At 44.3% G+C, this 10,754-nt stretch overlaps 1 protein-coding gene and 2 long non-coding RNA genes across 3 annotated transcripts; 1 reads left to right on the top strand and 2 right to left on the bottom strand.

Annotated features, from left to right (window-relative positions):
- Positions 1-1,182: 1,182 nt before the first annotated feature.
- Positions 1,183-6,141, top strand: LOC127530936 (uncharacterized). Its single transcript, XR_007937738.1, has 2 exons — positions 1,183-4,686; positions 4,818-6,141. It is a non-coding gene; the product is annotated as an uncharacterized LOC127530936 (long non-coding RNA).
- A 444-nt stretch (positions 6,142-6,585) lies between these two features.
- Positions 6,586-8,427, bottom strand: LOC127530938 (uncharacterized). The gene is made up of 7 exons (XR_007937740.1): positions 8,309-8,427; positions 8,124-8,189; positions 7,762-7,850; positions 7,535-7,640; positions 7,204-7,312; positions 6,977-7,044; positions 6,586-6,836 (listed from the first exon to the last, which is right to left on the bottom strand). It is a non-coding gene; the product is annotated as an uncharacterized LOC127530938 (long non-coding RNA).
- Positions 8,428-8,775: 348 nt separating this feature from the next.
- Positions 8,776-9,711, bottom strand: LOC127530954 (skin secretory protein xP2-like; the record flags this gene model as incomplete). Its single annotated transcript, XM_051938961.1, has 1 exon — positions 8,776-9,711. A coding segment is annotated over one exon (936 nt), but the record flags the coding sequence as incomplete, so codon positions are not given.
- Between the last annotated feature and the right edge of the window lie 1,043 nt (positions 9,712-10,754).

The raw sequence follows: 10,754 nt of genomic DNA on the forward strand, positions 1-10,754 counted from the left end.
AGCCCGCCGGTGCGGTGCCCATCACAATAAAGCTCCCGAAATAATAACTCTAATTTAGCATTTCCCAATGTGTTTTGCTCGCGCAACGCCGCTCGGGGTGCTGCGCAGCAAGAAATACGGCCGGCGTCTTGTTCCGGTCAGCCGCTCCACTCAGCGCTGTTTGACAGCGCATTTAATCCATCTTAACTCTGAATATTAAACCGATTTTCACGCGTTTTTTATTTTTATTTTTTTTGCTACAAACGTCATACATGTAGCTATGATCAGTGGTGTAGTCTACGTGATACGCAGGTATACACCCCACCACGAGAAAATTTTTCCAAATTTCTGTATACCCACTTAAAAATGCGCAAAGATACGTATACCCAGGGGTGTAAACACGCAGGTATACGCCTTATACCCACTAGAAAAGGTCCCGAATTTCCATATAACCACTCAAAAATGCGCAAACACATGTATTAGTATGTTTGTTTTTTTTGACATAACGTTCACTTTTCTCTGTGTCAGGAAGCGGTGAAGCTGTATGGGACAGGGGAAGGTGTCTGGCTGAGAACAGGGCTCACTAAAGGCCGACCGCGGTCCGGATCCGGACCCAGACGCAGTCTATACGGGTGTAAATTTGACAGGTCGCTTCTATTTTACCGGTGCAGCTTTCCAGTGTTTATCATTGGTCTATCAGCTCAGAAACGCACAGACCAATTATGTACAGTTCAGGCATCCCACGTGACGCTGCTCAGCCAATGACGTCGCTGAATCGCATCGCAGCTCTGCCTTCAAAAAGTAGCTGAGAGATGAGGGACAGAGAGGACAGTAGTGATGGGAGTTCGGCTCTTTTTTAGAGAGCTTTTGGCACTGCTTCCAAAGAAAAGCCGGTTCTTTCGGCTCCCAAACGGCTCCTAATTTATTATTCTTTGTAGCCTCATATTTAGCCTAACCAGGCAAATATGAATCATTTGTATTTTGACAAACTCTTTTTCATTCAGTGTTTTTATGAGAAGCCTTATAATTGACTCATTTTTTTTCCCACAATATTTTGATTTTGATTTTCACAGCAGTGGAAACATTTTTACATTTGTATAAAATAGAATACAAACTGTTCTGCTGCCTTTTTACATGTATATATACAAACACCCCCCCCCCAAAAAAAAAAAACAACAAAAAAAAAACAAAAAACAAAACTAAAATAAAAATTGACAAAAGGTCATAACAGTCGAACACAAACAATCTGCTTCTCTCCTCTATAAATCTTAGTGCAAGTCCGGTTGCAAGCTATCTCTTATATGAGAATGTACACACAATTAAAATGTAGGTGTTGAAACTGCATGGTCCAATCATTCATCTGTCTGAGGGTCTGCTAAATCTTGGTCTTTGACATAGTTCACAAAGGGTCCCCAAATGTTCTCAAAGACCTGCTGTTTGCCTTTCATGATGTAGGTTATTCTTTCTACTGGGAGATTTGAGAGCATCTGTTTCAACCACTGGCCAATACTTGGTCTACTCATTGATTTCCACATTAATGCAATACACTTCTTGGCAGTGAGCAAACTGAGGTCTATAAAAGCTCTTTCATGTTTTTTATACCTGGAATTTTTTGGATATAGTCCCAGGAGGAAAAATTTTGGGTTTATTGGAATTTGCTTTGAAATAATTTTTTCAATTGTCTTCGTCACCTCTTCCCAAAATTGACTTATTTTTCTACATTGCCAGATACAGTGGAAAAAAGATCCCTTCGAATCAGTGCATTTTGTGCAGTTGTCTGGAATGTTTTTGTTGTATTTGTTTAATTCAACTGGAGTGATGTAGTTCCTCATTAACCATAGTGAATTAATTTATAGCGTGAGTTTATGGATTTTGTGTGTGCTTCAGCACAAGCTTGACTCCAGTCCTCCTCAGAAATTTCCAGTCGCAAGTTTTCTGACCAAGCCTTCGGCTTATAATATGAGTTTTCAGATGATGAAGATGTTACCCAATTATAAATTTCCGAGATGAGACCTTTTCTCTGACTGTTTTTTAGCATAATTTTTTCTAATGAAGTTTGTTGGGGTTTTCTATGTTCATTATTCTGACTAGTTCTAATAAAGTTTCTAATCTGGAGGTATTTGAAAAAGTGATTTTTGCTAAGGTTATAAGTGGCAGTAAGCTGCTCAAAGGTCATCAAAATATCTGAGTCTGGTGGGTAAAGATTTTGAATTGTTTTAATGCCCTTACAGCTCCATTGCTTGAATCCTGAGTCGGCTCTTCCAGGAGGAAAGAGCTGATTCCCCCATATGGGACTAAACTGAGTTAGTCTTTGTGTTTCTTTTAAATACTTTTTAACATCAAACCAGACCTTTATCATATGTTTTAAAATGGGATTTTTGGTTTGTTTTCGTAATCTTTTTGCTGTATCTGAATGAATATATAAGGGTAGAGGCAATTGCAGACCATAATTATAATTGACTCATTTTGTACATTTTCTCTGTTACAAAAACAGGTATTCTTGCTTTTGTTTATTATTTCAACCAAACTTTTTTGCATAAAAAATAAATGAACAAAACTCTGCACATGAACCCACAGAACCAGAACAGAAACAGAACCAGACTCAGTATTCAAACAGTATAAATGTCCTCAGAGCAGGTTGACATTTAGAAAAATCAGATGGCTGAGCTTGGATGGGCTGATACCATTTCTTCTTTCAGTGAATATCTGCCGTGTTTTTGAGAAGATTCTCTCAGATGGAAGAAGTTGTCTCTCCTCCATCACCTTCACCAGGTGGGGCAGACTGAGGCCTTGTCCTGCTCCAGCTCAGTGGGTCATCTGCTGGTTGGATGAGGGGTTCCTCTAGATATGATCCTCCATTACCACATCAGCTGTAGGATTTCTCCTGAATCATCTCCTGTAGCTCTTCCATCAAAGAGGCTCCACGCAGCAGAAGTTTGAGGTTCCTCCTCCACTTGGTCCTCTAATGGTGGAGGTGTCAGACTGCTGCTGCTGCTATTATTCTCTGAAGTGTCTCATCAACAGCTCTGTCGTCATTGAAGGCAAGCTTCTTTAATCTAGGATCCAGTAACATGTTTTCTGCTAGGACAGTGTTAAACTCCATACTCCATTAAATACGTTAGGAGTCGGCTCTTCAGATTCACTACAAAGCATCGGCTCTGAGAGTTGTATCTTTTGTGCCTTATACATCTCTAGAGGACAGACTGTGGTCACATGCTGACCATGTTTGGCTCAGCAAACAGCTGTAAGGCAGCTTTCTCAACTATGAACATAATCAAAATATGTTTTGAGAACGGCTCAAACAAGCAGCAGCTCAGCTCTCCCATTAAGCCGCAGAGATATTAGGGGAGTGATATGAGACAGACAAAAATGTGAAAGTGTTCAAATGTTTACATTTATGAGATTTATGTATTGTTAAAGATGTATAGAAGTTAATTCAGGTTGTTCAGTCATGCTTTTTTAAGTTCTGCACTTTATTTTAAGATATACAGTTATATATAAGTTATTTATTAATAAATGTCAAAATATTTTTGAACCGTACTGAATTTATTTGACGGTCAGTTTTTGATTACAGGCAGACTCTAATAAAACTACCAGGTTACATCAGCATATATCACAGTAACTCAAGTTAGACAATATTATGTTCTGGACCTTTGCTGACTGGACCTCTCTGAATTTTAGCTGAATACCCCTGGCTTTGAAGAAGAGGGACATGAGTCTAACTGTCAGGGCCCTCTCCTCATTCCCTCCCCACCTGGCATCCCAAACAAAACCCCCTCCCTTATACTTTTCCTCCCTGTCTTGCCTCGGCTGAATCCCAAACCGCCCCCTACACACTCCCCCTCCACTACCGAGTGTCACTCCAAAAGAAGTCACACTCGCAGCTGTGGAGGGCACCTATTATTGAAGGGGGAGGGTATAAATACGATCGTCAGGAATGGGATGCCCTGTCGCCTCACCGGAGAACGGAAGACGTCATCGCCATGGTAACACAAAGACGCCTACTGTCATGGCTGTAGGGCTGTGGCACAGGTTGCAATTAACAAGGATCGCTGCAGCTTCCAGAAGACGAAAGCATCCCACTTGTTTTTCACTCACATTTTTTCCAATCCTATTATCTGGCATTTCAAATCCAACAAATGAATGAATAAATGAATTCTGTCAGTTGTGTTCAAATTTTAAGGTGTCAGGGGGTGCACAGTTAAATCAAACGTCAGCAGAGAAGATTTGTTTCTTTTGATTTATCTTTTTACACCACTCTTTTTGTGATGTTCTGTCAGTGTGAAAAAGGCGTGGGAGAAATAAAGGACGCATGTGGAACTCACATCAATATGTTTGTTTCCTCCTCCATTTCGACGTTGCACTTCCTGAAAAAGTTGTCCAGAGTGAGCATCGATGCAGACTCGTTATTTAAGGGCTGAACAGTCCACTCCCCCTCCGCACTACGCGGTTTGGGACGGCCCTTAATATGGAGGACCCTCCGCGGGAACGCGCAAACGGAGGGGTAGGTGTGTAGGGATAGTGTGTAGGGGGCGGTTTGGGATTCAGCCCTCCTGTCTCACATCCATCCCTTTTCCTCTGCTTTCCATCACAGCACGGCACCTGAGTGGAGTTCGGCTTCACAGCCGTCTCCACTCAGGTGATCAACCTGCTCCACGAGTCCCGGGCAGCTGGAAGAAATCATCCTGATTACTCACCAAGCAATAAGTACCGGCTCAACACTCTACACCCTGCAAGATTGTTGAAATAGACTTTGCTGTCAGTTACGCTGTAGCCTCCAGAAAGTTTGTTGAAAATTTGATGTTTTTCTAACGTATCTCTCTCCTGCCTTCTTCCAGACCCAGCTGCCCGGGAACTTACCCACCCGAAACCCTCACCTGAACCCTCCAACCCATTCGGCACCGGTCCCCTCCCCACTCGGATCCCCCATTCCGCCCGGACCCCCTCCTGGAACCCCCGACCCATTTCCCTCCCGGCCGCTGGAGCTGCAGCAGCCAACCGGCTGCTCCCTGCCTCCCGGAGCCCCTCCCGGAACATCACCGGCGAGACGCCGTCTCTGCCCGGCCCGTCCAACACCTCGGCCCCTCGGATCGTCAGAATGCTAGGTCTCGTTCCCTCCGAACCCCTCCTCCTCCATCGAACTCTGAGCCCTTTGACGACTGGCCGCCAGGGATCCCCCACAGCCATCTGCGACGCTCCGGTCCCGCCCGGACCTTGGACAACCGCCGATCCCCGTCCCCAGACCCACCCGGCCGCATCCTCCCTCCACCAGCATCCCTGTTCCTGCATCCAGGTGTTGTGACATTTTCACACTCCCCGGAAAAATCTGACTTCCCCTTCGCGTGAACGCGCGCGACTTACGTTTCACTCTGTGGCCACTTGACTGTTTTTGTTGTTTTCGGGTTAAATGTGACGAAGTCCCGAACTGCAGACATGTTTTCCTGTTAAATATGATTAGCTGACATGTTTTTCGTCCTCTTCTCATCCGTATGTGCGCACCCACCCTAAATGGCATCGGGAGAGATTCTGCGCTACTCTCAGCTTCACTCCTATGAGGACATCAGGACAGGACAGGGTGTAATCGCCAAATATTGTTTATATTCCATCAGTGTTCTACACGTGCCAATAAAATTGTTCACTGAGAAAACTTTATATCTCCTTATTTAAAATCGGACTCCCCTAAGAATGCAAGGTATGGCATCAAAATGTCTGGTATTTATGTATAAAGTCTTTAATATAAGTATAGTTCTTAAGTATAAAGTCATTTGTTATTGTTGGTATTTTTGTTGGGCCAGTTAACAATATAATAGAATTTAAATTCTTTAATCCCACACCTGGGAAACTATTTGCTACAACAGCTAAAACACCAAATCACAAGTTATAAAAAAACAAACAAAAAAAATAGTAAATTAGTCTTTAAGGACAGAATAATAAAACAAGGGGCTAAATGATCACAATATGGCAGATTAAGAACAGAGAGGCTATTTTAAAACTAGGACTTTAACAGAAATGTGCAGGTTGAGTTAAATATTTTCATATTTATATATAGCTATATGTGCACTGTGCTTTCTGTGTGCTGCAATCTTTCTCTTTTTCAATGTCCTATTGCTGCTGTACAATAGTAATTTCCCTGCTGTGGGATTAATAAAGGTTTAATCTGTCTGTCTGTGCATATTGTATGATATGAAATAAAATCTGGAGTCAGATTCAAAATCTGACTCCCCTACTATTTTTGGAATACAAGAAGTGGCAGCCTCCAAACGTTCTCAGCTACAACATCTGCACCTCTGCTGCTGCTGTGTGAAGTATCAAGTATGTAGTCATCACAGGAGAGAAGTTGCATGGGGAGTCAGATTTTTCCGGGTCACTTAACAAAATCTGACTCCCCTACTATTTTGGAATACAAGAAGTGGCAGCCTCCAAACTTTCTCAGCTACAACATCTGCACCTCTGCTGCTGTTGTATAATGTCATGTGTACATGGTGCCACCGAGTTTTTTGCTTGGAAATTGGAAAAATGTAACACAATGCCATCTGAGTGATAACAGAAAATATGACAAAAGAAAGAAGTCAGTAGACCAATCACACTCCAAATGAAAGGAAGCCATATTGGTTAATGTTTACTTTTATGAGAACAATATTAAGCAATAATTCTTTGCTAACTATTTACAAAATACACATACATATGGACACCTCCTTTTATGAGAATAAAATCAACATAATTCTTTGCAAACTATCACACAGACACACACACACACACTCTCTCTAAACACAAGCAGCACAAATAAATGGATCATCATCCGAAGGTCGATTGACACAGGCGTGGTGGTACCACCGGGGACAGCTATCACAGCCAATCTGAAATATAAAATATATTACTGTATTTACATTATTATAAGAAATGGACTCTGATTATACTTTGAATATCATTAACTTAAACTAAGACCACTACTATTATGATAACCACTCGCTTATATTAGATAATTTGACAGTTTTACCCAATATGGCTCGTCACGATCATCACAGTCCTCCTCCCCACAAAAGTGACAGCGCTGACTCAGGTTCTCTATTTAAAACATTTTTAAAAAATCTTTGAAGGTGTATTTATCTATCTTTTTCAAGAGATTAGCTATGATTTTATTCTGTGTGAGCCTTTGAAATGGCTCACTTTACATTACAACAAAATTCATATTCATAGGATTTTCAATAACAACCATGAACCTACCAGTCCTTAGTAGCAGTGTTTTTGCGATCTGAAAACGATGCCTTTCCAGGTCCTCAGCTGACGTTTTGAATTTCATTTCATTTTCGCCCTTAATAATGCTCTCAGCAAACTGAAAATAGAAATTAACAAATTATTTTTAAAAAGTAATGTATTTTTCATTGTTTATAGATAGCATAAAAGATCTCGTAGTACAGAGGTTTCACATAGGCATAAATATAGGTTTATTTTAACAGTTGAAATCATCATAATTCATGTTAAGATGCTTTCTCAGAAACACATCATATTAATGACTGATCTAGGAGCATTATCCGTGAACTAATGTAACACTTACCATGAGGGCGAAGACCCCACATGATGTACAATCCTTCTGGATTGGGTGGGGGAGAGTGCTAATGGCCACTCTGGATATATTGCATCCCTTGTCTCGTAGGAATGCTCTAAATATTGAAAAAACAAGCAAACAAAAAAAAAAACAACATTTAGCATGTTTTAAATTCAATTTGGAATATGTGCTATGCAAAATTCTAAGATGTTCTGGGAAAATGTAGCATTATTTACCTTGTTGCTGCCTGGCATTTCTTCATTTGGGCGAGGGATTCCCCAAATGGATCGAAGAAGAGAGCCCTCTTCTCAGAGGGGAAGATGACCTATATGGAAATACAGACAATGTATGTACATTGTAAAGATACACAATGCAGATTAATTTTTCTTTACCTTTAAGAGCATAGATGAGTCCACAATGAAGAGAAATTACAAAGAGGATAAAAACCTCAGTTTGCACAGCTTTATTCTAGAGTAGCACATACAACTCCAAGATTATACCAACTTTCATGGGTTAGATTAAGAACTATAAGAACTATTTACAAATTATTATATACACAGTATACAGTACAATAAATCTAGTAAAATTATAAACTCACCATCAGCAACCAATGATGACTTTCATTGATAATTCCGAGAAGCATCTTGTATGCCATCGGATCCAACTAAAACATGAAAGGAGAAGAAAGCATTTGTGTTAGCTTCAGATAAAATAAAATAATAGAAAAAACATACTAAACGTTGTCTTTAACAATCATTCAGTGCATTAAATTGAAGTGTAAACCTTCAGCTTTGAACGATTTTGCTTCCAGATGTCTGTCATAGCAAAGGTGTCGATGAGTCTGGCCTTTTTTTTGGACTGCTGATTGAAGTCCTGCACAAGGACTGTGAGGTAGCCATTAATAACCTGAAAAAAATGAGGTATTCTCAGATGCTGAAAATCATATAAATACAAAATATGATTGCAGAAGGTACATTCTGTCCATTATTCACCTGATCAGACAAATAATTATAGATCAGTTCATAGTCAGATATCAATAAATAATTATAGAGGTATTACCTCACTTTCTAATTCCTTATTTGGAGCTGTCCTTTCAATATCTGAAAAAAAATAGCTTGTATGGCCCTATTTTTGCCATGAGCACAAAAGGGCTCTTTCCTGCCCATGCATCCCGGATGCCTGTAAAACAAATAGTATTGAAGTGTCAGTTAAACAGCATCTTTCTGGGTAATACAATTAGTCCATGATTTTCAACCTAACATTTTAAGAAATTTTTTCATACACTTTTCTATCATGTCTGCTGCTACTGGAGCTGCTGGTGAAATGGCAGCGAGGTCTTGAACTGCAGGGGTGGCAGAGGGGACTGGAACTGAGGCAGGTGTGGCAGAAGCATTGGCCGATGCTGGAGCAGGTGTGGCAGAAGCAGGGGCCGATGCTGGGGCAGGTGTGGCAGAAGCAGGGGCAGATGCTGGAGCAGGTGTGGCAGAAGCAGGGGCCGATGCTGGAGCAGGTGTGGCAGGAGCAGGGGCCGATGCTGGAGCAGGTGTGGCAGGAGCAGGGGCCGATGCTGGGGCAGGTGTGGCAGGAGCAGGGGCCGATGCTGGGGCAGGTGTGGCAGGAGCAGGGGCCGATGCTGGGGCAGGTGTGGCAGGAGCAGGGGCCGATGCTGGGGCAGGTGTGGCAGGAGCAGGGGCCGATGCTGGGGCAGGTGTGGCAGGAGCAGGGGCCGATGCTGGGGCAGGTGTGGCAGGAGCAGGGGCCGATGCTGGGGCAGGTGTGGCAGGAGCAGGGGCCGATGCTGGGGCAGGTGTGGCAGGAGCAGGGGCCGATGCTGGGGCAGGTGTGGCAGGAGCAGGGGCCGATGCTGGGGCAGGTGTGGCAGGAGCAGGGGCCGATGCTGGGGCAGGTGTGGCAGGAGCAGGGGCCGATGCTGGGGCAGGTGTGGCAGGAGCAGGGGCCGATGCTGGGGCAGGTGTGGCAGGAGCAGGGGCCGATGCTGGAGCAGGTGTGGCAGGAGCAGGGGCCGATGCTGGGGCAGGTGTGGCAGAAGCAGGGGCCGATGCTGGGGTAGGTGTGGCAGAAGCAGGGGCTGATTCTGGGGCAGGTGTGACAGCGATAGGGGCTGACAGTGGTTGCAGGAGCAGAGAGTTTGTGAGGGATCCTTGGTTTGTGATCTCTGAATTGGATTAAGTGGTCCACATTTATTTTTGGAAACACCACCCCCTTGTCGTCAACCAGGTCGGCACTCTTTCCTGCTACACCAGAAATTGTGTAGGGGCCAAGGAAAGAAGCATCAAGCTTGCCACCCTTCCTCTGTTGGCTTCTTACGTTCCTCCGCCACACTTTGTCACCGACTTGGAAAGTGTCCCCAGTATTTTGTCCAAATCAACTTTTTTTTTTTTTTGCGCCTTCGCGACATTGTCCTGAACCTCGAGGAGGACTTAGGAAAGAGCCAGCACATCATCAGCCACCTTTTCAGAAGCGACAGCACCTTCAACACAACGAGGATGCTGCAGCTGGGGATGAGGATGCTGCAGCTGGGGATGAGGATGGGGCTGAGGATGGTGCAGCTGGGCTGAGGATGCTGCAGCTGGGGCTGAGGATGGGGCTGAGGACGCTGCAGCTGTTGCTGAGGATGGGGATGAGGATGCTGCAGCTGGGGCTGAGGATAGTGCAGCTGGGGCTGAGGATGGGGCTGAGGATGCTGCAGCTGGGGCTGAGGATGGGGCTGAGGATGCTGCAGCTGGGGCTGAGGATGGGGCTGAGGATGCTGCAGCTGGGGCTGAGGATGGGGCTGAGGATGCTGCAGCTGGGGCTGAGGATGCTGCAGCTGAGGATGCTGCAGCTGGGGCTGAGGATGCTGCAGCTGAGGATGCTGCAGCTGGGGCTGAGGATGCTGCAGCTGGGGCTGAGAATGCTGCAGCTGGGGCTGAGGATGCTGCAGCTGGGGCTGAGGATGGGGATGAGGATGCTGCAGTTGGGGCTGAGGATGCTGCGGATGGGGCTGAGGATGCCGTGGCTGGGGCTGAGGATGGGGCTGAGGATGGGGCTGAGGATGCCGTGGCTGGGGCTGAGGATGGGGCTGAGGATGGGGCTGAGGATGCTGCAGCTGGGGCTGAGGATTTTATTTTTGTACCCCAGTGGGGCACTCTGGGGGCATCTTCAACAGTTAATTTTAGCTGATCCACATTTATCTTTCTGAAAATGGACCCTTTTTCATCCTTCAGGT

This window comes from Acanthochromis polyacanthus, chromosome 18 (assembly GCF_021347895.1).
Source record: "Acanthochromis polyacanthus isolate Apoly-LR-REF ecotype Palm Island chromosome 18, KAUST_Apoly_ChrSc, whole genome shotgun sequence".
In the NCBI taxonomy this organism is placed as follows: Eukaryota; Metazoa; Chordata; class Actinopteri; family Pomacentridae; genus Acanthochromis; species Acanthochromis polyacanthus.